Genomic DNA, 27,942 nt, shown 5'->3' on the forward strand with positions numbered 1-27,942 from the left:
GAAAAGCGTACATAGGCATTCATGAAAATTGCAGAACCGTATAATTCGGTTGAAACAGATGAAACAGGATTGTTTTTTAATAATCGCATTCTCTATTTATGACAGCAAGTCGATTAGTGTAATCCTATACATAGATTTTATAAAATCGGCTATGGCTTTTGTATGAAATGACGGTGCATTGGACTTTTGAGAATTCAAATTCGAAAAAAAAATTGAATTGAGCTAGTTTGTGTATTTTTGCTCAGTATTTTTAATATTCGCAAAGCCTAGACATTATGAAGATGATTGAACACTTTAGTTATATGGATATATTTTGATTTGTGCAGTTAGAGTAGATTTTAAAAATCTTAAAAAATAGGATGCATATAACTTAGCAATTAGAAAAAACCGCGTAAATTTTGCAAACCGAGTGAAGGAAAACCGGAGTCCGCGTAAGAAAAAAATACCGCGTAAATTTCGGAATCCGTGTAAAAAACGCGAAAATCCCAGAATCCGCGTAAAAAAAACACATTAATTCCGGAATCCGCGTGAGAAAACGAGTAGAAAGTAACCTTAGTGTATTGAGATTTGACGTTGAAGTACGTCTTTGTTTTCTATACTGGTATGCATTCTGTAAAATTGGAAATGAAACTGGCAAATGTTGCGTTAGATTTCAAACGTTAATAACAGCATAACCACATGATGGATAACAATAACCAATATGATAGATAAAATATTGAACAATTTTGAAATACGCTATTTATCATTATTTTTTCATTGCAAAGCGGTAAAAATCGATAAAAAAGTATCAAGGACAAATTTACGCGAACAATGAACCAATCACATGCGAGCAGCGTTGCCAGGTCATTTTTTTAAAAATCTGGAAAAGGCAAAAAAAAAATCTGGAAAAAATCTGGAAGTCATTTCGTGGGGTGAAAGTTAAATTCTTCGGATATAAGTCTTGAGGTACGTACAAATTTAAGGTGACAAAATTGCAAAATTTCGCGCCAAATTTGAAGTGATGACCTTTTTGCGGAACAGAGAAAATAAAATCTGGATAAAATCTGGATCATTCATGAAAAATCTGGATAATTGGACATCAAATCTGTTTACCTGGATACATGTTCAAAAATCTGGATAATCCAGCTAAATCTGGATACCTGGCAACGCTGCATGCGAGCATTCCTAGCACAGACGACATGAATAGACACCAATCATTCCCTGTTGATTCTCTGTATCAATATCCAAAAAAAAATTTACATAATCTCCCCGTCCTAATAGGTCAATTTATGGTTGCTTCCATGAACCTAGACTAATTTGATGTCTCGAAGGTAAAGGTTGTTCGTAAAGTTTGAAATAACCCCTTTTTTAAACAATTTCTAAGCCTTCTGTTTGAGCGTATCAGAAACTGATGTCTTGAAAGAAAACATGCTGGTAAAAGCAACAGTACCGTAGAGTATATCTGGAGCAGAACGCCGCTAGTTTCTCGTCGTCTATCATTGAAGCGGGCACGACTTCTGTTCGCGTGCAATCAAAACTGCAATGCTGCTACTGATGGTGATCGAAAGTTTATCTCATGAATATGATTACCATAAAAACCATGAATTACTCAACAAGAATTGAACATTTTTGCAAATTAGCTGTCTTCGTAATACAGTGAATGTAATTGTTGGCAATGAAACAATCTTGTTAAGTAAAAACAAATATGAATCATTTTAAACTTTAAGTTCGTTGTAATTGTTAAATATTGTTTGCACAAAAAACACCACATGCACAACATCACCAAGTGTAAATGAATTTCTTTCGAGTGTAGTTAAATATATTTCTGTAAAAAATGAAGGGGAGGCTGAGAACTAAAATGCGTAAATCACTGAACAAACGAACTTATTGTGTCTGTAATTACAGTAATTACAGTGTTTAGTCCCACGTCACCATTTCATACAACGCTAGGGGTGTATACCTTGTAGTATTTTGAGTTGAAATCGCATCGTATCAAGTTGGCATATTCTACAAAGTTGTTGATATCATTAAGATGCATTTTCAGCATTTCGACATTGTATATTCAATAGTTTGCTTTAAAATCTAGTTTTCAGTCCAAATTTTAGTGTTTTTTCAGTTACAATATTTCAATAAATGGCACTTTCTGGCAACTAAATTAGCATCATTTAATCAGTTGTTGTATATACTAAAAGTGTTCCAATGATCGAGTATGATCGAGATTAATGACCGTATAACCGAATGTTTCTCTAACTCATAAAATAAGAAAGACTTGAGGACATTCACTCATAAAAATAAGAAAGACTTGAGGACATTCACAGGTCTTATTACAGAGCACTGTCCGAGTAAGTATCATCTCAAGAAGATAGGCAAACTTGATGATGATAAATGTCGCCTGTGTGGCATCGAAAGCGAAATTTCAGAACATCTACTCTGCGAATGCCGAGTATTAATACAACGCAGATTGCGTATCTTCGGTAAGGGACACATAGAACCTACCGAAATTTGTAGGGAAAGTCCTGGTGAGGTAATAAACTTCATACGAAGTGCGTTGCCCAACTGGGATAAATGTGCAATGTAGCAAGGACATCAACTCGCCAAATAGTGATGTACCTGCTCGTACGCACTTCGAGTAAGGTGAAGCATACCACAATAGATCAAACAATGGTCGCAGTGGTTCAGTCTTCTACAAGGGAAAAAAAAGTTAAACGATTTAGTTGCCTGAATCATTTTAGCATTTAAAAGTAGGCACTTTTGAGGAAAAAAATTTCCAACAAACATTCCAAGGACAAGAAAAAAATGTTAGGAAAGCTATTTTTCTTGATAGTGTCTAATCAAAAATAGTCAAAAAGTTTTAGGCAATTATATCGTTCATTCAAAAAGCTAAGTTTTAAGAAATCGCAAGTGGGCGTTTTCATTTTCTGTCACTTTTTGTTTTTAAAATCTTTTTTAGTTTTCAATATTTTTATACGAAAATTTATTTAATTTTTTAAAATCCGTCATTCCACAACTTTCTTTTATCTCTCTTCATTATTTAGGATATCGATTTTTTGAAAAGGTTTTAAAATTTCACTTTTCATATGTTAGTCTAAATGAATTTTGAAAAAAATTGCACATTTGCTTATTTTAGTAAAGATTTCATACCAACATAGATTCATGTTTCATTGAATTCTGAGAGGTTGCTGGAAATATCTGGTCGAGTTAATAAGAAATTCGGCAATACGGTCATTAGAAAGTTGATTGGTATGATCGAAGCGATTGCTGAGAAAACCATAATACTCGATCATACCCTTAGAATTCAATGTTGTTTCATATAAGTTTTTTAGGTTTTAAACGCATGTATCGTTCCAAATTTTTATATTCAATTGGTGACTTAGCTAATTCATCATACCAGCTGACTCGGTCAAGCTCTTTCTAGGCTACTCTTATAGTGGGCAAATGAGACTTCGCGTGCGCTATCATGGTTGTGCCCAGTATGACTAGTTGAAAGGATATAATTGTGAGCTGTTAAAGTGTGCCTTATGGTGCCTTGTGCTAAGAGACTTCGTCTGCATTAATTTCAACTCAAAACTTTTTGCAACTAATTATGCATCGAAGATCAAAAAATACAAAATACGTTTGATTTTTATTGCTGTGAATAAATGTTCCGAGGAGGAAACGACAATAGTGTGGAGTTGAAGAATAAATAACCATATTCAATCAATTATGAACTTTTATGTGGTCTCCAAGGTGGGATTTTTATCAGTTATTGTGTGAAAAAAAATATTGTTAAAATAAATTCTTCCAGTTTTAGTGTGAAGAAAAATGATGTTATGAAAAGTTAAATAATGTTGGTGATTTTTATAGGATCTCATCCCGCATGCGCACGGCTATACATTGTTTCCTAGTAAGATTAAAAAATTATTCAATTTATATATTTTTTCAATCATCAATTTTGATTTGGCTGAAACGGGGACGAACCACGAGGCATATGGACGCTAGGCATTAAGACGCGAGGCATAACGGACGTGAGGCATAATAGATACGAGAAGTACTGCTACAAGGCATAACGGACTCGAGGCCGGATGAATACGAGGCCGAATGGACGTGGGGCTGAATGGACGCAAGGCCAAATGGACGCGAAGTCGGAAAGACGCGAGGCTGCATACGATATTATATATCTATACCTATAAAAATGCAGTCCGGTCTGTCTGTCTGTCTGATCCATAAAGGCTCGGAAACTACCGAACCGATAGACGTGAAAATTTGTATGTAGGGGTTTTAGGGGCCGATGAAGGTTCCTATGATGGTTTGAGACCCCTCCCTCTTCTGGAAGGGAGGGGTCCCATACAGACGAAATACAAATTTCTGCACATCTCAAAAACTAACTGAGCAAATGGAACCAAATTTGGCATATGGATGTTTTTAGGAGTAACAAATATGTACATATTGGTTCGACACCCCTCCCTCTTCTGGAAGGGAGGGTTCTATACAAATGAAACACAAATTCCTCCACATCTCGAGAACTAACCAAGCAAATAAAACCAAATTTGGGAGGTGGTTGTTTTTAGGGGTAACAAATATATCCAAAATGGTTTGACACCCCTCCTTCTTCTACAAGGGAGGGGCCTCATACAAATAAAACACGAATTTCGCAAAGCGTGAAAACCAATCAACCAAATACAACCAAATTTGGTATGTGAATAATTTTAGAGGTAACAAATATGTCCATAACGGTTTAACTCCCCTCCCTCTTCTGCGAGAGAGGGGTTCCATACAAATGAAAAACAAATTTCTGTTTATCTCGAGAACTAACCAACTAATTGGAACCAATTTTGGCAGGTGAATGTTTTTAGGGATAACAAATATACCCATAATGGTTTGACATCCCTCCCTCTTCTATAAGGGAGGGGTCCCATACAAATGAAACTAAAATTTCGCTCAGCTCAAGAACCAATCAAGCAAAGATAACCAAATTTGGCAAGTGAATGTTTTTAGGTGTAACAAAACAAACATGTCCATATTGTTTCGACACCCTTCCTTTTTCTGGTAGATTTCCAAATACCATTTCGAAATCCAAGATGGCGACTTCCGGTCTCCGAAAAACAGCGGCAAATGACCAAATACCACCCAGTATGCGTATTTACGGAATTGTTATGATGCACTGAAGCCACAAATCGACCTATCAACTTCAGGCAACATTTTGAATTGTAGGATGGCGACTTCCGTTGTCTGGAAAACAGCCGGAAATGACAAAATACCACTTAATATGAGTGTTTTTTTAACCAGATGACACTCAGGGGTCAGAAATTGTCTTCAAATGCCATTGAAATCCAAGATGGCGACTTACTGTTTCTGAAAAATAGCCTGAAGTGACCAAATACCACCAAAAATGAGTATCACCGGATCCAGATGCAAGGAGCAAAAATTGACCTCAGACACCAGTTTGAATTGTAAAATGGCATCTTCTGGGAAACAGCCGAAAATAGCCGAATACTACTACTTATGGATATTTTCGTAATCGAAATGATGTATAGAAGCCAAGCATCGACCCTGGACACCATTTTGAATTCGAAGCTGACCACTTTCAGTTTCTAAAAAACAACGAAAATAGCTGAAATGCATTCAATATATTTCCGGAATAGAGGTGATGTACAAAAGCCAAAAGTTGAAGATGTTGTCATTCCGATAAAACCAATCATTTCAAATGATATGAACAAATCGCAAGGAATCAATGAATTTTAAATGTTTAAAATTATTAAATTGAACACTAAAATAGGCGAGACGAAGTTTGCCGGGTCAGCTAGTATCATATAAAGAATTTGCAACATCCACTTCACATAAGAATGTCTATTGAAACATATGTCGCACGTTGGATGATTAACTAAAAGCGTTATTCAATGAATTATATATTATGTTCAGATATCTTGAACCAATTCAAATGTAAATATATTCCTAAAAAGTTTAAGTAAGGCATAATATTTTTTATAAATTTTGCGGCGCGGACGCATAATCAAGGAACCGAGGCGGCAACAAGCCACCGTGGTTTTCGCAGTTCGAGCCGGCTACCGACCCGCCATCGGAAGCGGCGGCCTCTCACACACAAATGGCTGATCTACTGGTTTGCAAGGTCTGCTCAAACATAGTTGCTTTCCCTCAGTTAAGTCCGAATGAGCGGTAGTGAGTAAGGACAGGATTCGCTCAAACAGCGAGTCGGCCGAAGTGCAATTAACACCCTGATACGAAATACATATTTCCCAAAAAAGAGGGCTGTCAGGGCAAATGTTCTATGTCGCCTCCGCTGATAATGATGACGGTAATACTATATTTCGCCTCACATTCATTCAGCCTTGCGTCCATTCGGCCTGACGTCCATTCGACCTTGCATCCATTCAGCCTCGCGTCCATGTGCCTCGTATCAGCATGTCCACCATCCATTATGCCTGGCCAAAAAGGTTTGTTTGATCAGTATGACGTCTTTGGCAATGTTGTAGATAATATTGTTTTCTTGCAGAAAAAGAAAACAACGTTAAACAAACTTGTTTTTCAACAAAAAAATTAAAATAATTATCACTCGAAGCTCATTTAAAAAAATTTTAACAAAAAATAGAAAAAAATGTGGCCAGATTATGTCTTTAGCAAAGTTGTAGACATTATTTTTTAACCCTCTAGTGCCCAAGTTAATTTTCAGACGGACTTCGAAAAAATCACTATGAATTTTTAGAAACATTTTTTAAGTACTGAATGAAGCTTTTTAGAGGTTCAAATGAAGACCGTTTAAAGGCAACACTGGGCACTAGAGGGTTAAGATAAAAAAAATAAAAAAATCACAAAATTTCAACTATAAATAAAATACTTAAAAACTCGCTTTTAAAAAGCTGATTATTTTTCAACGAAAACTACACACTGTTAACTGGAAACCAATAACAGTTATCTAAACTTGAAGAAATAAAAAAAATGGTTAAAAACAAACAATTTTTTCAAATGTGTTCATCCAATGTGCATTTTTTTGGGGAAAAAAATATTTACAGCTTTGCCGAAGACACTATATTGATGAAACACGTTTCGACTCTAAAAATATTATTATCATTATAACGCAATCAGTTGAAAAAAAACCCTAAGTTAGATTTTCCGTTAGTAGAAGGAACATATGAATCTAATTGATTGACCAGAGTGCCCAATAACGATAAAAATATTTTTAGAGTCAAAATAGTTCGTTTGATTGGTATAGTATCTCTGACGAAGTTGTGGATAGCTATTTAGATTTTCCAGAAAAAAACTGTGAAAAAATATGAAAAATCAATTCTTATTTTTTTATTCCTCATTTCTCCAAGTCCAACCATTGTTGAACTAAGTAGTTTTCGTAGAAAAAAAAATCCGATTTTGAAAGTGTTTTTTTTTCAATATTTTATTTATAGTTCTATTTTAAGGTATTTTTTCTGCATTTTTTGTTGTCTCACGATGTTTATTTTTTCTGAAAGGACAAAATTAAATTATCAGACAACCAGTGTTTTTTCCGTGTTGGGTATCTTCGTCACTGCGACCAATTTTTTGATATTTTGTGACATAACCAGTGTTTCGTTAATCTTTTGTAGTTTTCAAGAAAAAAATTTAATAATCAAAAATGAGCTTTTATTCAAATTGAAAAACAGGGAATACACGGGGGCAAGCTGAAATGCGGGATAAGCCTTTGCCTGAGCCGTTGTTGAAGTAGAGTTATGTACTATACACAAACTGTTCTTATTTTTACTTTTCGCATTTTGTCAATACAGCGCAAATATTTTTACAAAATGATTGACTTTGTTGGAGAAAGTATACTTTCATAAATTTTTACCGTAAAACAGATTGTGAATCGAACATTTTGTGTTGACTAAGTGTAAAAATTTAAGAAAATACACAGTATGTCTCTATTTCGGCAAGAATTGTCGATATTTCAGCGTGTCCCTTACATTTTTGCCTTGCCCCAGAGGCACGAAGATTCAAATTGACTATTTTTACCTCGAAATTGGTTATTGTCATCTAGAGTTCATCATGGTCCGAATTTACATTAGAAGAACGATTTCTACATATGAGCAAAATCGCCCCAAATAACCTATGGCATTATTACAGGGCCCTATAACTTATTCTCAGACAGTTTTTCTATACAACCAACGGTTTCTGAGCTACAATGCTTTGAATGGAACTTATGTCAAAATGCATACGTCCTTTTAGAAAATAACCCATGGGTCAAAAAAAATCACTCCATATGTGAAAAATGCTCAGTTTGCTAAGCCAATTGTTGCATTCAAATAAAAAATAGTCGATTAAATTTTTGCGTATTTCCAGGTCATTTGGCGCGATTTTACTCATAATCAGAAAAAGCAGGAGGCAATAAATACCCGAACAGCCGACGAGATTGTTGTGGCACTAAATAAAATAGACATTTTTCGTACCTGTGTATATTTTGCGAGAGCAGAGCCCTTCCGATATGAATTTTGGCTGCAGATTTGACATAGATAAACAAATGTGCCGCTCGATGACGAGCGACGATGACGATTCTTCATCCAGATATATAACAATTATTTTGAAAATTTGTTAAGTATGCAGAAATGCGTCTGGTGTTGCTATAAGCTCAACAAAACTCGTTTTTACGAGAATTAGATACTGACCAGTAAGCTCACATGGGAGTGCATAAGTTAACTTTTTAAACAAAGACGAAGATTTTTCATGATTTCTTTTAGAAGTGGCACGTTTTTTGTCTCTGTTTTTGGTGTACGATGTACAATTGAGTAAGTCAGCTCAACGCAATCCCAAATTTGAAGTTACAGAGGCATACACGAACATTTAACATTTAAAATTTTAGTGATTCAACTCGCCCCACTATGAAGGGCAAATTGGAATGAGAGGTAGGGGTAAGCGGGGTAAGACCGCCCTCTTAAGCATTTCTGTTTATAGAAAAAAAGTTGCGGCTGCAATTTCATTTTTTCTTCGCTAAGAGTCTCTTCTATTTAATACCCGCATCTAGAAAATGAGAACTGAAATATTTTTGTTTATTTTCCAGCTTTTTTTTTCGATTTTAAAAATTCACTGAAAATTTTCAGATCTTTTTCATGCGGGGTAAGCCCGTCCACCAGCGGAGTAAGATCGCCCACCATCTGTTGAGGATAACAAATATTTTAAGGGGTTGATTTTATCGGTAGAGTGTCTGTAGTACAGTTGTAGATGGTATTTTTTTTTTGATATACACTGCGAAAAATGTGAAAAAAAAATTTCTAACTTTTAATTTTTTTTTTATTTTTAACATCCAAGTTTGAATCAATGTTTGAATAACTTTTTGTGGTTTTCAAAAAAATAGATTTTTCAGAATAGGGGTTTTTCAAGATATTCAATTTATAATATACCTGCTTAAAATAAATACTCAATAAAGCTGTCTGTATGATTTTTTCGTAAACTTATTATATAAAGTAATAATAATAATTATTGATTTTTTTATTTTTTGAGTTTTTATTTTTTGAAAACAAAATTACTATTTGAAACTTTACCAACGATTCTATACTAGTCAAACGAACCGGTCAAAAAAATTTTTCTTTACATATGAGCTGTTCAAATTTTTATTACTCTATGATCCAAAAACCATAAAAGTTTAGCTAACCTTTTGTAAATTTTGCAGGCAAAGACATGATTATTTTGAAATAAATTTTTAATTCTATTTTTCATCTTTCATTTAAATATTTTTTACAGTGTATACTTTTTTAGGAAGAACAAAACTACTATTTTCAACTCTGCCGGAAACGTCATACCGTTCAAACAATCCGTCCTCGCTCTAAATTGTTTTGTTCATCAATACCGATTTTACACAGGTTTACTTTTTTCAAAAATTAGTCTTGTTAGAAAAATATTACTAGAAAACTTCAACCAAATCGAAAATAGTCGATTAACATCGTTGTCTTTTGTGGCTTGAAATTTCTTTACTGATCCTTCAAATATTCACTTTGTAGTGTCGAGGCATTTGGGTCTCGAAGCAAAACAACAAACAGTTTTATACGTGGCGGTTTCACCCCATGTATAGTGGGCGGCTTTACCCCCAGTGGAACATTTTCATATTTCACCGACATATATTCACAAATAAAACAATAGATTTTTAGACAGAAAAAACGTTAAGTCCCATTGCCGCATAACAACAGCGCATTGACCGGTTGCCAGCTGAAAGGTTGTTTTTGATTATTTCTGTGACCGTTCGCGCACAATCAAAGCAGAAAAAGGTGCGAAATGTTATGCAATTATACTGTAATAGACACGCTAAAGAAATTTTTCAATTATTATATAGCTTGGTAGTAAAACTATGGTGGGCGGTCTAACCCCGTAGGGCGGTCTTACCCTGTTTACCCCTAATTGAAATAACGTTCAAAAAAACTGATATATTTTGAAACTGCAAGGCGATTTATTACTTTTTTTCAATAAGCAGAAAGCTTAATTAACGTTAAGAACCAATTTGGCTTTGAGATTTTTCATCTAACCTTCAAAGTTGAACTTTCGAAAGCCGTTTCAACTTGCCCCGGGCTAATCTACCTCGTATATTTTTTTTAGAAAGACAAAATTATTATGTACATTTTTAACACGTCACACCGTAGTTCGATCTATTGCTAGCTCTCAAAATATTGGAAATCTTCGATACAATTTTTACATAAAACATTTTCACAAACTAGTCGTGATTCAAAAACACACTGGGGTCTTATTTTACGCGGATTATTTTGATGCGTTTTCTTAAACGCAATTTTCAACAATAACGCGGATTATTTTTACACCATTCGGAAGACTATTTGTACACGGTATCACATAAATTTAGTATGAGTAAATCAAATCAAATCTATAAAACGCAATTCAATCAACCGCGTAAAATAAAGACCCCAGTGTACCAATAGCACGAAATGACAACGTTTCAGCCAGATCTTAAATGATCGAATAAAATTGTTGTCCGATTTTTTTTGTGGAACTGCAACTTGAATTGAGCGTTTATCGTTAGATAAACAACATGAGAATTATCACATTTTAATGAAAAGAACGACAAATAACAAACATTCACTTGAAAAATTGATAGAACATTAAAGAGTTTCCGTTCTGTTCAATTTTCAAAATATAATCTCAAAAATAAGCTCAAGCTGTAGCTAAAACTTTCATTGGTTTTTGAAAAATTACTAACACCGTGAGATTGAATGAACCGTTTAAAAATTCATGTTGCAGAAAACGTCGCCAATATAAATGTTTAAATGTTTATATATTCTATTGAATTACTAATGAGGTTCTGTTTCCTGTCCCCAGCTTACGTCAGACTTACTAAAGCTCGATTTGGGGCTTCTGATCCAAATATTGTAATTTTCCTCACCAACGGGGCTGGCCGACATTCGATTGAGCCAATCTGTTGCTACCAATTAACCAACCTTGACGTCCTTTCGACATCATCGACCGTGAGAAAGTTTCCCTTCCAGCGTGAAGGATCAACACGAATCGATAACAACAGTCGCCACGGTCCCCGGCTACGTTCGTTCGTTGGTTTGGTTACGAACACAGAAAATAAAGCACGTTAATTGATTGCCACGTGCGCCCGAGGAAGTTTTTCGTCGACTTTCAGCACTCCTTCAATTAGGATAGACAATTACTGACAGTTGAACAGTTTCCTTACGTACAGTATCTTGTCAGTGGTCTATCAGAGATTTTACGGCAGTGAAGGCAAATTGGTCAGCTTTAAGCTATCGCATTTTGGCCTTTAAACAATCATCGCCTTGGAATATTAGTGAATCGATTAAGTTTGATTGGTTAGTGGACTGATGATGATGATTCATTGATGAAGATTGATGATGATTATTGCTGAAGGTAGAATAAGACAGTTTTGAACTACCGAAATTATCACTAATAGAGTGTCTATAAATCTTATCCGACTATGAAATTTTTCGAAAATACAGAATGTTATACAGATCATGCAAATATTTGATGCCAAATAATACAGTTTTTTATGTTTTCTAGACACACATTTATACGTTACACGCACTTTCAGATGTTGCTAAGTTCTTGCTTTTAATTTTTATCCCAAATTGAACACCCGCCATTCTAAGTACCTTTATGTAAACCCACAGAGACGAATTTAGTAAGTACTATCGGATAGCTAAGGTCGTCTAAAGGATCGACTCCTAATGAGGGACGGATTTGGCATTAGATTTCATCACAGAGTGTGCCTATTATTCACATCGAACATCAACCTTACATATGAGAAAGCTAAAGCAACTGGCAATCATTTTCGAATGTGCTCCGGATAATGTTTTCTGTATTTACCTTTGTAATGAAAATTCATTATAGTCGAAAGCGCCTTGTCTTTGTAGATCGAATTTGTAAAATTTAGAAATAGAAATAAATAGGAGAAAAGGACAAAAGAAACAGAATGAAAAATTAGTTCCTGATAACCGGTCAATTTTGATATCCGTTCGATCGTTGCGAAATTTAAAAATGACGAAAATGAAACAAAACAAACATGTCTATTGTAATCTGGCAATAACAACGATATGTACTTCATAGCAAAACAAGTTATTTGGATAGATTACATGTTTTACGGTTGAAAAATAGTGCACCCTTGCCTTGCAACAAATTTAAATTTCTCTCGAATCTGATGAAACATTTTTATGGAAGACCTTATTCATCTACCGATGAACCAAAATTGACCACATTTTCATAGCCTGGGTAGCAATAGATGTATGTTTTTTTGTACAAATTGATATTCGCATCAATTTTTTTTCTCTGTATGGACTCTTTACTGCGACCAGAGACATTTGATTTATTGTGATATTGTCCAGGTGTTTTCTGTACTCCGCACTTTATATAATTGGCAGTATCACTATTGAAGTAAATGAAACGCTTGTTATTTATATCCGTGCTTGTGTGTAAGTATTATTACCCTTTCCGTTTCAAGCTTACTGCTCTACTAGACCGAGCCTCTGGCCATCCTAACAATATCGCCTAATTACAATATCCTGGAGTGAGACTACACCCAACATTCCTCCATGGCCAGGTGACTTCTGAGAGGAATTTTATTATGTCAAGAGGAAGGAGTCTTATCGAAGCCTCGTTCCCCGTGCTAATATCGCCAATCACAATTCACTGGAGAGGATAAATATTCCTGAGATCAGTTTTATTATAAGAAGGAATTATATTGTCAAGAGGAACGAGTCTTATCGAAACCTCGTTCCTCCAGCCAAGTCCGTACCATAATTACAATTCCCTGAAGAGAACTATTATACGTTGCTCAGACCAGGTTCATTATAAGTGGGACTTATTTACGTTAGGATGAAAGTCAGCAGGGGTACTATAGAATTCAGCTTGAAGGAAGGGTATATGTAGTGGAGAGCCTGAGAATAAAACCTAATAAACTAAGATTCGAACCTCAGACCACCCGCTTATCAAAGCAGACTCTGTAACCTTGTAGCTACGAAGCTCCCCAATTGGCATCAATACACAACACTGCATGTCATAATAATTATAATACTAAGAAAACAATGACGCAAATTCAAAATCAATCATTCAATCAAGTGTAAGCATTCGACCCTTGCATAAGCATCAATATGCATATCTACAACATAAAGCTACTGAAGCGGAAGCCCCTCTGCACTACTTTGTTGACATTGAGAAATCACTAAAATATAAAGAAACAGCAGTCTGCGCCTTTTTTGATATCAAGAGAGCCTCCGATAACACGTCTCTTAGCGTCTATTCACAGTGCAACATTACAATGAGCTAGATTCAAACAATGCTTTCAAGCCACAAAATCACAGTTTCATAGGGAGATACATTTTTTACGTTAGAAAGGGGAGCAGGTCGACGTTGAGCCACACGAAAATCCAGCATGGAAAGTAGTCGAGGGGAGTCAACTTCTCCACTGAGCTACTTCGCGACGAACAACGCCTGTTTAGGCCTTTAGGCCTTTTTTCAAGTGTGTCCATGTTCAAAAGTTTGCATCTGTTTTTATATTCAGGAAGTACTAGAGGATTTCGCCAAGGAAGATGAAGTAGAGCCAGCCGCGAACATCTTCGCTGAACGCCTTCAATTCTATCGATCCAGCACGTATCAACAGGATTCCAGACAATACAAGCGATCTCCAGAATTGGTCTCACCAGCGCACCATACTTCATACAGTATGGATCATTGAAGTCTTTGGCAACTTTCGAAATGAAACCAACTTGTTGATTGGCCTTGGCAATCATCGAGATGTAATCACTTGAATGATAGTGTTGGATATAGGACGACTCCCAAGTCATTAATTTTCTCAGCCCTTTGGAGTGAAGTCACGTTAATGCAATAATCAAATGGAATCGATTTTTTGAGCGATGATCGTCATGACGGAGCATTTTGGTACGCTCACGATTAGTTTGTTACGAAGGCACCAGTTCATGAACAGATTTAGCTGATTTTGCAAACAGTGGCAGTCTGCAATTGAACGAATCACCAAGTATATTTTCAAGTCATCGGCGTAAATGAGTTTGTAACCCAGACGCAATTTCGAAGCAACGTCGTTGCAAAATAGCGCAAACAACTGCGGACCTAAGTTGCTGCCTTGGGGCACTCCGGATGAATTGCAGAAACTCGAAGATACACAGGAGTCAACTTTAACACGAAGGATACGACCAGTCAGGTAAGACCCTAATCCACGATACCAGCCTCGAAGAAGATCCAAGACGAGACAGTTTGGCCAATAGTATATTGTGATCGATTTTGTCGAAAGCCGCATTCAAATCTGTGTAGATGACATCCACTTGAGTTTTGTTCTCCATTGCTGGTGAACTGGTGAAACCCAACAAATTCGTGGTAACAGATCTCCTAGGCATGAAACCGTGCTGATCATTCGAGATGTATCTTATAAACTGGCTACGAATCACATCACTGAGAATTATTTTGAATAGCTTTGACGCTGCCGATAAGCTTGTTATGCCTCGATAATTTCTTACCTTACTCTTGTCGCCACAGGAAACATGAACGATTGGTGCCAAACTCCAGGGAAAACTCCATCGTTGAGGGAGCAGGTGGAAATGGCTGCGAGGAACACAGCAAAATCAACAGCACAGCGACAGAACATCACCGACGGTATACCGACAGGTCCCGGAAAACTTGAACTTTTCAGCTTTTTCGCAGTAGAGATAACCATTGCAGGAGTAACCACAAACGATGTCAGATTCAAGCAGTCCATAGGAACATCTGGTGCAGACTCAACTTAGAGTTCAGTGGCAGGAGTTTCGTCGAACACCGATGCAAAATATTTAGCGAAGAGCTCGCAAGATTCGGCAGAAGATTTCGCTTCAACGTCATCCAAGACCACGTTGCAAGCCACCGCAGTTTTTTTTGTTTGCTGTTAACGAGTGTCCGGGAACTTTTCGGGTTACGTTGGAGGTTTATCTACATTCTCATGACATAAGCCTTGTATAAAGCCGGGTTCAGCTTTCGATACGCATTGCTGGCGCGCTGGATGCTAAAAGTAATTTCAATTTTACCTCTCGATTTAGTCGAGTTGTCTGAATTTAACTTTGGCAAAAATAGTAAAAATATAGTGACGGTTAATTGAGCGAAAGAGAGCGATGACATGAAATAGGTGTTGAGATGAATAAAGGAGGGAGTCCCCTACCCCAACTTTACGGTTACTGGAGAGTTACATAACTCGTAGTGAACCTTGACGGCATTCCTCACTAGACACTGTACAACTCTTTATCGCAGCGAGGGCCTAGCGTGGTTGGTAACGTCTCAGCCGTCCACGCTCGACGCCTGGGTTCGAATCCCACCGCCGACATAGGGTGTCGATGGTTGTGAGGTGGCGTGATCCACTCACAACCAACCCAACTGGTCTAGATTCAATCCTAGCCGGCACCGGGAGATTTTCTGAGGCGAAAAATCTCTGGGATCACGCCTTCCATCGCATGAGGAAGTAAAGCCGTTGGCGCCGGTCCGTTAATCAACGGGTCGTGAGTTAGGGTCCTGGGTGGAGTCGCCTCCCCGGGCGTCGGTGGTTGGCACAACAACAGTGGCGTAACTAGACCGACGGAAAATAAGCGAGAATAAAAAAAAACTCTTTATCGTTTAAAAAAGTCGTAACCGGCACTTATCGCTTTTGCAACGCTTAACTAGAAAGTCTGCTCTGCTTTTCCAGGACTCTTGCTTAATTTAGGTTCAATTTCCTTTGAAATTCCATACTCCTCCAGGTATGGAACAAGTTGTGTTGAACGGTAACGAAGGTAGGAGAGTCGTCGAGGGGAACAGCCAACACATTGGGGAGGATGGACAAACTATGGATCCGTCAACCCTTGACGAGGTGAAAGGAACTTCACCACAGGGAGTTTCAGAACCACAAAGCTGGGAAGGATGGTTTTCCGGCCGAATTTCTCAAAGTCAGGAGCGAGCGATTGTATAGAGCAATTCCCCTGAGGGTCTTGAGAGTAACCACCTACGGACTGGTTGGAAGGACTCTTACACCCTATCTATAAGAAGAGGGATACACTCGACTGTTGCAACTATCGAGGCATAACCCTCCTCAATTTCGCTTATGAAATTCTCTCTCGTATCCTTTACCAGCAAACCCGTTGCAGGAAGCTTTTGTTTGTGAATACCAGTTGTAAGAACACAATGTTACACATGTGACTTTAATGGGCTTAAGCATGGGGACGGGCTCTCGAATATGCTGTTCAACATAGTCTTGAAAAATGCTATACGACGGGCAGATGAACAGAGGAGCGGCACTATCATAACGAAGTCTCACATGTGTCTAGGCCCTAACCTGATCGATACTTGCCCACAGTGCATTTCAATGTCTCGTCCCTGACGGATTGGTTTCAAGAACCATCTTTACCGGGTGTCGTCCGACATCCCTACAACAAACCCAGCCCACCTGTTATTCTTAGCTATCTGGACGATAGATGGCTCCCCAAGCAGCTCCTTTAGTTCGTGGTTCATTCTCCTTCTTCACGTTCCGTTCTTCATCCGCAGTCCACCAAAGATGGTAAGCAAAACCTTCCGCTCGAAGATCGCAAGGGCGCGTTGGTCCTTAACAAGCATAGTCCATGTATAATGGCCGTAGAGGAATACGGGTCTGATCAGTGTCCTGTATATGGTCGACTAGATGCGGCGTCGAATTCTACTCGATCGGAGCGTCCTCCAGAGACCAAAGTAAGCGCGGTTTTCTGCCTTAACGCCCCGATGAATTTCTGTGCTTGTTTCGTTATCGGCAATTACCAGTGAGCCCAGGTACATGAACTTGTCGACCGCCTCGATTTCATCACCACCAATTTGAACTCGAGGTGAGAAGTTAACACTGTCTTTTCGTGAACCCCTTCCTTTCATGTACTTTGTCTTCAATGCATTATTGACCACTCCAATCGTTTCGTCCGATGTATGTATCCGTCATCCTTACAATGTCGATATCATCGGCAAAGCCAAACAGCTGGACCGATTTTTGGAATATCTTGCCACTCGTGTTAATCCCCGCTCTTCTTATAACACTTTCCAGGGCAATATCAAACAGTAGGAACGAGAGACCATCACCTTGCCTTAAACCTTTTCGAATTTCGAAGGGGCTCGAGAATGCCCCTGATACTCGAGCTACACACATCACTCGATCCATTATTGATTTGACCAACCGCGTTAGTTTGTTCGAAAATCCGAATTCGTGCATAGTTTTCCTTAGCTAGTCTCGATCGATTGCGTCGTACACCGATTTGAAATCGATGAATAAATCATGTATGGGCACGTTGTATTCGCGGCATTTCTTCATCACCTGCCGAACCGCGAATATCTGATCCGTGATGGTGCGGGCACCCACCTGGTAGTATCTCACAAACTAATTCGCAAATGGTGATTGTTGACGGTAGAGTTTTTGGGAGATTGAACGCCGTCTTTTTGCAGAGTGGTAGCCCGTCCTATTTGTAGACAGGATAAACAATGTCTAGTACTTGTTCATACTCCTAAATCTTGGCAATGACTCAATGCACGGCCCTAACCAGTATTTCTCCACCTTATATCAACAGCTTACTGGAGATTGGTCCACTTCAGCAGCTTTATTGTTTTTCAGCCGGCTTAGACCTTCCTCCACCTCCAGGAAATCAGGAAGTGGAATCCTTTCATTTTCTGCTTATTCACCAACATCAATCGCTCTACCGTCTTTGCGCTCTACTGCATCGCTGTTCAGTTAGGCAACCTTTCAATCTCCTTACATTAGTCCGTAAGGAGGTTGCCGTCCAAGTTCCTGTATTTATCGGCTTGCGGTACGCGACTGGTAGCTTCTCGTAGAACTTCCGAGCGTCGTTAGCTTGGTACAGCTTTTCCACCACTACGCGATCTCGGTCCTCTTGTTGGTTCTTCTTTCTTCGGAGAACTGGGTTTTGACTGACGAGTCATCGACCTCTATGATAACAGTTTTTCAGCATCTTGATAATTCTTGAATAGGTCAATTTGCGGCTTCATTGTCTGTTTATGAATTTCAATGCAGTGTACGATTTAGTTAAGCGCGTTAGGCTGTAGAAAATTATACTCGAGCCAACAGTTTTTTGATGAAAGTGATGTGTGCTACCCTTGATGGTTTTACACCATATAATACTGGAGTAATTTTCAAATCTTTCCTGATGTCGCACGGTTTGAAGTTTGGTGATGCAAAAAAATCTATAGCACAACATTACTTTGGAAAGTGGAGTATGAATAGCGGTCGACATGTTTACCAGTAAACTAGACTTAAAAAAACAATATCGCACGCTAGCCTGGAAGGCTAATAGCGGTCTCGATCAACTAGTCTAGTTGAGAGAATTCGTTATCGATATTTTTTTTGCACGTTTTGCTTATTGTAGGATAAGTACAACGATACACCGTGCCGCAGCGCAGAGCCGAGAAAATTTCCAGCTTAAAAGATCCGTGACCTGATCAGGAATCGTACCCGACATCACAACCGTGTTTGGGAGAGCTAGCCGAACGACATCGCTAACCACAGAACCACGGGGACTTCACCAGTAAATTAGACTTATGGTATTAGTAATCACAACGAACCTTTCAGTAGGTCTCCTGTCGTTGCTTATCTTGGTTCCTCTGAATTGAGAAACATTGAATGCTAGATGCATCTTTGGACCTTGTCAATTTGGACTAGAGCTTTTTCTCAATGCTGTATCGTTTTTCGAAGCTTTGGCTCTCCCGTGAATATCCACTTGTATATCCCTTTCCGACCGAGTCCTTATAAGGCGGCATCCATAAATTACGTAACGCTCATATGGGGGAGGGGGGTACTCTTGAGCGTTACGATTTGTTACACAGCGGAGGAGGGAGGTGAGTTCAGCGTTACGTAACGAAAAATGACTGGAGAGACTCTCAAAAAATGAGCATTTTTTTCAAGGAAATACTTCTGCAGCGTTACGTAATTTTTATGGGGGTAGGTGTTGGCGTTACGTTTCGTTACATATGAGGGGGTGGGGGTCCAAAAATCGGGTTTTTAGCGTTACGTAATTTATGGATGTCGCCTAATTGTGCAGTTAGGATGTGACTGAAACAAAATTGTCTCGTTCGCTCGTTGAACGTCCAACGCTAGTGTCAACATCGCAGCTGCTACAAAAAAATATAATAACGGGAGCAAGTGTTTTATTTAGGAATTACTTCAATTTACGTTTTGTTTTCCGTCATTATCACCTACACAATTGTGTGGGCTCGGTCGGAAGGGATACAATTTTAAAGTGAAACGGAATTTACTATATGACCCAAAGATACGACATGATATTCTAGATGAACTCTCGTGTGCATAAACCAATCTCAGTGCGACAAGGTCTCCATTTCAAATGTCTGATATTTTATCAGTTTAAATGCCTGATATCTTACCAGCTGGGCGTTATGAACAAATAGTTTATTCAGAGGTCAGATTGTTTTGTTACTAACTAAGAACCCCACTGAATTGCTTCAACAAACAAAAATTTCCAATCGAAGGGCTGATACTAATATATTTTTTTACACTACACTTTTATTTTACTTCACTTTTTTATTCTATCACTTTTCACTTTTCACTTGTCACTTGCAAATGCGCATTTCAACGCTTACATAGACTGCTGAGTGAAATATAAGTGTAGTGTAAAATTGTAGAGATTCTGTCAACAGCTCGTGTAAGAATTAATGATACTAATAGTCAAGAAAACGTATGTTATTATTGATTTTTAGATCATTCAGATCAAAAATAAATAAATATACCGGAAATTTTTCAACTAAACCTTTCTCTTTTGAGTATAGTGACCGTATCAACAGATTGTGGATTGTGTAAGGTAATCGCTCCACGTTCAGCGAACAATATTCAACCGAGTTTTTGTATCACTCCTGGAAGTCCTTGAAAACGAAATATGTTTTTCGTCTCTTCTTGTTTACAAACAGGTGAACAAAGATAAACAGGGGGGGGGGGGGCTGTTTGCTCTCCGAGTGTCCATCACAGGTGAACATCCTTTTCCGAAATGGTATTGGATTTCACTGATTAATTTTTGTGCAGCATATGTTGTTGCGTTTTGTGAAAATTAGGATGTTTACATAATCCAAAAAACATTTATTTGGCATTTAAATTAGGATGCTCTCCTGTGGATAACAAAAGTTCGCTAGGCGTTATTATCCACATCGAATATCAAAGCATTTTGAAGGCATGTGCCGGATGTTTCGCAACATTCGTGGAAATGAGCACTTCGTTGCGAGTTAGCGTTTATTGTGCTAGATGGCCAAAACGTCTCTTTTTTTCAGTCTTGTCATAAGGCTAAGACATAAAAGGAATATTCAAGTAGCCCTTGAGGGTAACTTTTCATCGCAAAATTGTAATTGCAATATCAATTTAAACAGCTATAGCAAGTAATCAATATTCACTTAAGTAGCGTATCGACTACTCTTTTCAAATAACAAAGCACTCAGACTATGTCACGAAAAGGAGTTGCTACGCAAAGTCTAGTGGTTTCCGGTACAAATGTTAGTTCTCTACAAGCACCGTGCAGTTTACCTAAATCGAAGTCTGATGGATCCCCCCCGATGGGTAAACAATGCTGCCGATAGCTGCTGTCATGGTTCGCTTTGGACGCAACCTTGATTGAAGGGTGTTTGCACTTTTACTTTGGCGGCTAAATGGAGATAATGAAGTGAAAATTGCCATCCATCCATAAGCTACCGTACCGCTGGAAATGGTGAGAAAATTTACACGCGGTATCGTCATATCAGTCAAGAGAAAGAGGGGACGGTGTTCAGGCAGTAAATCAAAATGGTGATTACCTGATTGATTTATTCCAATTCTTCGTTAGCCGAGCAATATTGTATCGTAGTAAATGATTTATATGATTTTACAATATTACATTTTGAGAGCATCTCCCTATATACGAACGAAATATTTCATTCGATTTTCATTTTATAACCGCACACCGGAGAAAATCATTTGCATGTAATTATCACGTACTCAATTTGAGATTTTGTGAGAGAAAATTAGGGAGAAATTGATTAGTTCGCTGTCTTCATCTTTCGAGCAAATTGATGGAGGCGCCCAATCTAAACTGTTTTTCCTTCAGTGGGTCTCCTGACAATCCGCAACATTTCAGCATTATTATTATCACAATCTCTCTGTGCACGGTTTTGATGGTATTTTCAAATTGCTTAGCAAGACACAACATTTAGCCTTCGCTAAACGAAAAAATTAGGAACGAAGGCGATTGAATACTTTATTTGCAGCGAAACATCCAAGTGTGTTTGTTCATCCATATCTGTACTCAGAAAAAATAAACGATATGACTATAATCAACGTCGATATTGATGACATAGAGCCGAAAGCGAATTCTTCCGGTTCACTTCGCATCCTCCAGGGGAATGTCGCATAATCAACTGCAAAATCGTTCACTCACGAACATAACCTGCCCCCATCGTTATCTCTGTGCTTAACAGGCGTTTTTACGCAAAAAAAATAAAAACGTGAGAAAACTTCATCCCTCTGCTATAGCCGTAATGAACAGCTATCTCCTTCGCTAGAATTTGTTTGTGAAACGATGAAAAGGCACATGAAAATACTCACAAGGTTGCAACTTTTGATTGGATATGAATTTTTCAAGTTTCCGCCGCAGGATCAGTTCTGCACCGTATCGGCCTTGGGAGCCGTTATCGACAAGCAGGAAGTACGCGTGACGATTGTTCAACACAGCCAATTTAGAGCTGAAACGAAAATAAAGCAGTTATAATTGAACGTCGTGTTACCATGCCCAACAAGTGTGGTTATACGAAAAACACGTTATTATACTTAGATATATCATTCTCTTCCCAATTTGATGAACATCGCATTGGGATTAGTACAGCGATCTCTAACGAGAGGGTAATGCTCTTCGAACTTACCGAGGAGAACTGATGCTATGACAAGGAACGTCCCGGTTGTGACCTAATAACTCGTGATTTCGCTCCACAATTCCCCAGGGAGCAATGCCAATGCTGACGACGCGTCCAGATCGCTGTTGTCCTTCCAGCAGAAGTGCATCACCGACCTGCTTTGTGACACCTGTGGCGTTAATTGGATCGGGTGAAAAAACGTGTTTCCATTAGTATTGTCTACAAGCCTGGTCTGGTTGTGTAAGCTTTCACTCAGGGGCGCCTGTGAAAGCTTCATCTTAACCGAACGCTTCACCATCCCAGCATTACCCTACCAACTGGCAAGTTATACAGAAACTGGTTGCAAAACTTTTTAATTTCAGATAATGCACACAGAGAAAGTTGCAGGAATGCTGCATGGATTGGTATAATAGGAAAATCTCTTTTTTCGCATTTGCTGGGGATAGTATACTGTACATATCAAAGCAGAAGCTGCCCGATAGAGAAGGAGTCGTTATACGGAACTTTCGATATGAAAGCAAACTTGGGACGGAATTTATGAGTTAATAAATATTGTTAATATGCTCCGTCAAAATATATCTCTGATGTTCGTTTGAGTGCCGATTTTACTATCGCTTGCAGCAGCAGAGGAATAAATTATTTTATAACCAGCTAGGTTTCGTAAAAGTTGCTTCTTATATGCAAAATTAAAATATACAACCAACTAGAAAATCTTTTTTGTTATTTCTCCACGAAAGATACAGAAGCTCTAAAACTAGTCTCACAGACAAACTGGTGTATGGTGTGTTGTAAGACATTATTTTTTCGTTATCTGGAATGTGACATAATATTTAAGAGGTGAATTGTGCTATTTGTGCTATAAGAAAAGATTCTTAGTTTTGAAATCTTTTACCTAGAGCTGCCGTGTCATATAAAGCTACTAGTTTTTAACTAAAATCGTCAAATCGTAAAACATAGTTACACGCACTTACGGATATACAAATACATACTAGGGTGCCAATCACTTATATGGGAAAAAAGTAACCAGTAAATAAAAAAAAACTTATACACTAAATGTTCACCTACCCGAAAAAACACCTTGTGCAAAGCTTTTGCTCGATCGAACTTTTTTTTGAAAGGAGGGGTTTGTTAGTAGTTTAGGTATTCATGATAAATAATAGTAAATAATGAGTTTGTGTGGCCAATCACAAATGATGACTGCTACAAATTTGTAATATTAATTGTTAGGATTTGTTTGCTTTTGCAATTAGGACTTATGATTCGTAGGGATTCAAACCTACTTGTCAACAAAGGGGAAGTAAACTAACAACTAACTTAATTGCTAACTTATTGGCTATAAAGAGAGCTCATCGTAGCAATTGAGGATTGCAACGATTTTTGTCGAAAATTGTTAATAATTTTACTTGACATAGCCTCTAATGTTTCAACACCAGTGAGTTTATGTAATTCGAGTGTACCAAACCAAGGAGGAAGTCAGAATTTTATTCTGACTCCTTTGAAGCGTATTCTTCCTTGTCAAACAGCAACTTGACCAGATCGGTACAGCATAAAGCATTGCTGGTCCAATTTTTTTTTTTGTAAACCAAAAGTTTATTCTTTAAACAAAGTTTAGAGCTCCTGTTAATGAGAGGATATATCTCGCACTTTGCTTGTATACTCTCAATGTGCTCTTTGAAAATAAGTTTTTTTTCGTAAATTAGGCCCAAGTACTTAACCTTGTCAGACCAACTTAAAATAACCCCATTCATCTTGACAACGTGATTGTTGTTTGGTTTGAGAAAAGAAGCCCTAGATTTATGTTGAAAAATTATCAATTGAGCTTAAGAAGCATCGGGAGAGATTTTCCATTTTTGCAAGTAGGAAGAAAAAATATCTAAGCTTTTCTGTAGTCGACTGCATATGACACGAAGACTTTTTCCTTTTACGGAAATGCTTGTGTCATCACAGAACAATGACTTTGTGCATTTTGAAACTCGATCGAACTTAAAACGGGATTGCGCAAAGCGATTGAAGTTCGACCTTGAGAAATTCGAAAAAATCACCCTTTTTAAGCCATCTGGCACAAAAAAAAATCGAAAACCGAAATTTCATGCACCCAGTTTCGTTGGGTTAATTTTGGGATTTTTAAAGGCCAATCGCTTTGCGCCACCCTATGTTAGGTCCGATTGAGCTGACATTTTGCACACACTTATGATAATGATAATTCACACTCATTCATTTATTCTCATTCATATATACACATATGAACATTCACACACACATAAATATACATATACAGATAGGAAAATGTATATGCAAACACATGATATTAATATCACACAAACTCAAACTTACACACAAACACACATACACACATATACGAACGTGTAAATACACAAACGAACACACAAACACACATACGAAATATACACACAGGTACGAACATACATGCATTAACGTAAACAAAAATTCCGCCTGCAATGGACACGAATGGACTTGAACTATTGCGAACCAAAGCAGAGGGTCCAAAGCCCCTGTAAAGAAGGATGGTTGTAATAGCTACTATCCATGGCTATTACGTAAAAAGAATAGATAAACCCCTTATCTAAGGTGTTATACAACCCGTGCCGAGGGATCAATGGTAGGGGGAGGTTGAACAAATTACCCTATCCGTAAACGGAGCGAGTGGAGTACCAGGGCATCTCTGTTCTTAGTCCTTACTGCGTTGAGCAGGGCTCTGACGCAGCGGACCTATTTTTCCATAGCCTCTCGTGAGATTCACATGGACAACATAAAAATACAAACAATTTTAACAAAAAACAGTCATCAAAAACATTTCTTGATCAGGAGATGGAGGCAGGGTTTAGTGCTGGGACATTTAACCGGATATATTCGTGATCCGGTTATCCGAAGCTCGGATCACGGATGTGTAAACGAATACTATTCGGATGTCCGGATATCCGGATACGGATAATCAAATAGTCGGATATCCGGATATACTATCCGGATATCCGGATTTTATTTTTTGTCTTCTAGGCCCATTCGAATGAAATGTAACGCGAAAAATGGCTTTTTTCACAATCCCCCATCCCCTCGTAAGTTATCATTTACATAATTCTCATTAAACTATGTTCGGATACAATATCCGGATATCCGGATATCCGACTATCCGAAAATCCGGATATCCTGTCGGATAATATCCGGATATCCGGTTGATCCGGATTTTGGATATTTGTCGGATATCCGAGGTCGGATATCCGGATATTTTAATCCGGATAGTCCCAGCACTAGCAGGGTTTAACCGTGATAGTTTTTCGCTACAAGAATGCCCATCCACCCTCTCCATGATCCTCGGAGACAGACGCAATCGCAGACGAACCTTCTGATCTGCCTGCTCCCCGTAAGGAGAGAATGAAGCGCCTCTCCAACGCTCAAAAGCGCAGGTACGCGGCATACCTGAAGGAAGGCCACTCAAGGGATGAAGCCAGAATGCTCGCCCTCCGATCCTCCGGCGGCCAGACCTTTAGCTCAAGCTGCTGTTAAGCGGCAAAGATCGGATAACGTTCCGTCACCGAGGCTTTGAGGTGGTGGTGCAGTCTCCGACTCTGACCACCGCCTGTTGCTCTGATTTGCGGTTATTCACAAACGTGACCTCCGTCTTATGTTGCACTAACTTCAGTTTCCTGGAGTGCATCCAGTCGTCGATCGACTCGCCGTAGACCTCTAGCGTTATGTCGTCTGCAAAGCCGACGATCACAACTCCTACAGGAAACTTGAGTTTCAACACTCCGTCATACATGACATTCCACAACACCGGTCCCAGGGTAGAACCTTGCGGAACTTCTGCGGTAATTGTGATGCACTTCTGAACCTCCCTCCGTGTTGTAAACAAGTACTCGGTTCTGGAAGTAGTTTTATGGTTCTGGAAGTAGTTCTACGCCGCTTTTTCGCCCTTATGGAATTTCTTGATGAACGACGCAACTTTCGGCAGGCACCTCGTACTATAAATTTCTCCGTTCACGGCCAGTCCGGAACGAAAGAATAGCGGCTTTGACATCCCCTTCTCGCTGATTGTCAGCCACAGCAGCACTTTCTTGGGAAACTTGGTTTGTGAAATAAACTTTAAGTCGAAGCTCACTTCCTTCGTGGGGGAAGCAAAATACGAAATACCCTGCCAGTCGTTGCCATCCAGGATGCGATAGGTTTCGTCACCATCACCACCGCCGCGTCGTGATTCGCCGGGAAAATCGACTTTACCTTATAAATCAGGTGCTGTCGCTGCGTCATTGTCTGCAGCCCTTAGACTAGAGGACGGGATTGTTGCGCCCTGCATGTATATACATGTTCGCCAAGTGCTTTTTCACTGTTTGGCCGGTTGCACCGACCTCCCGGCCAAGCGCACGCAACGAGGTAGCCACTTTTCTCTTGATTTTCCCCTTCAGCATCCTTTGGAGCTTTTTTGCAGCGTGAACACCTCAAACGAGAAGATACTGCGATTCGTCCAGAATCAGAACGACGGTATCTCTGCACTGGAGTGGCGCGTAAGGAGCCGCAAGGTAGCAGGGAAAATCGTCGAACATTTTTTGATGATCGATGAGTAATCCGCAGACCGAATCACCGCTTTTTTCTAAACTACATGTTTGGTAAGGCTCGCATGCGCCGGGTTGGCAGAACAGGTACATGCAGAACGATCAGTTCAGTCATCACCAACTACTCAACGCAATCTCGCAAAGAGCAGGAAGGTACAGACGGAACGTCCAGTTTCTTCATGCTTGATGCATCCCTACAATGGAAGCTAAGGTACGGCAGACGGCTAGTAACAGCTTGATGCCTCAATCACACCCCATTCGCAACCCAGCGAGTGATAAACAGGTTCCGCAGAAAACTCCAAGAAGCTCACTGCCTCAACCATTTTCAGCTCGCAAACCTAGGTCCCAATAGCCACTTTCCGGTGCTGCTCATGTGTCTCTCGCCAGCAGTTTTGCTGATGGCAACCGTCCGACAGGTACTGGAACCTCCAATCCAACCGCAGGCGGATCCAACACACACGCAATGAACACCTTTCGCAGTATCCAAGTAAATCTTCATCACGCTAAGGTGGCCTCCAGCGTCCTTAGCAGACTGATGATGATGGTAATGGTCCCGCCTCTTACCCCTACATAGGGGCTAGATAGGGTCATCGCATCCGCTTACTTCTTCGGTGACCTGGACGATATCATCATCGAATGCGATACGAATACTCACCATACGATTTAAGGCAACTCGAATACCAACAACAAGAGTGAGTACCATCTTAAATATCTTACTTCCAACGAAGTCAATATATGCAATATAGGGAATAGCCCCACTTTATTAACGCATAAAAGACGAGGTCCTCGATTCCGCTCTCTGTAGCGCAAAACATTGCGGAAAAAGTCAAAAAATGACATGTCTCTGACGAAACAAGTTCGTCAGATCACCGCCATATCATCTTTGACATCGGAGCTAATTCTTCAAAAGACTTCAGGAAACAATCAACTCCCGGTTTTCCTACGAACACCCGACGATCTGAATATTGCTGCACGTGATCTTGATTGCTGGATCACTGATGCCTACATGGCCAGCTGTCCCCTACAGGAGAGGTTTGTGTGTCGCGACGTGCCCTATTGGAATGAA

At 39.0% G+C, this 27,942-nt stretch overlaps 1 protein-coding gene across 34 annotated transcripts in view; it reads right to left on the reverse strand.

The window, feature by feature from the left end:
- The window catches only part of LOC129725319 (transient receptor potential cation channel trpm), a 296,317-nt gene that overhangs the window by 43,023 nt on the left and 225,352 nt on the right, over positions 1 to 27,942 (reverse strand). For 29 of the 34 annotated variants that reach the window (XM_055680978.1, XM_055680976.1, XM_055680972.1 and 26 more), the window contains 3 exons: positions 22,318 to 22,477; positions 22,004 to 22,140; positions 12,262 to 12,300 (listed from right to left, as the gene is read on the reverse strand). In XM_055680978.1, coding sequence (XP_055536953.1) covers positions 12,262 to 12,300; positions 22,004 to 22,140; positions 22,318 to 22,477 — 336 coding nt within the window. Of the gene's footprint in view, positions 1 to 12,261; positions 12,301 to 14,921; positions 15,048 to 22,003; positions 22,141 to 22,317; positions 22,478 to 27,942 lie in introns of those variants that run through there. The other 5 variants (XM_055680960.1, XM_055680982.1, XM_055680989.1 and 2 more) reach the window with 3 other exon arrangements.

The sequence above is a fragment of the Wyeomyia smithii genome, chromosome 2 (genome assembly GCF_029784165.1).
Source record: "Wyeomyia smithii strain HCP4-BCI-WySm-NY-G18 chromosome 2, ASM2978416v1, whole genome shotgun sequence".
Taxonomy (NCBI): domain Eukaryota; kingdom Metazoa; phylum Arthropoda; class Insecta; order Diptera; family Culicidae; genus Wyeomyia; species Wyeomyia smithii.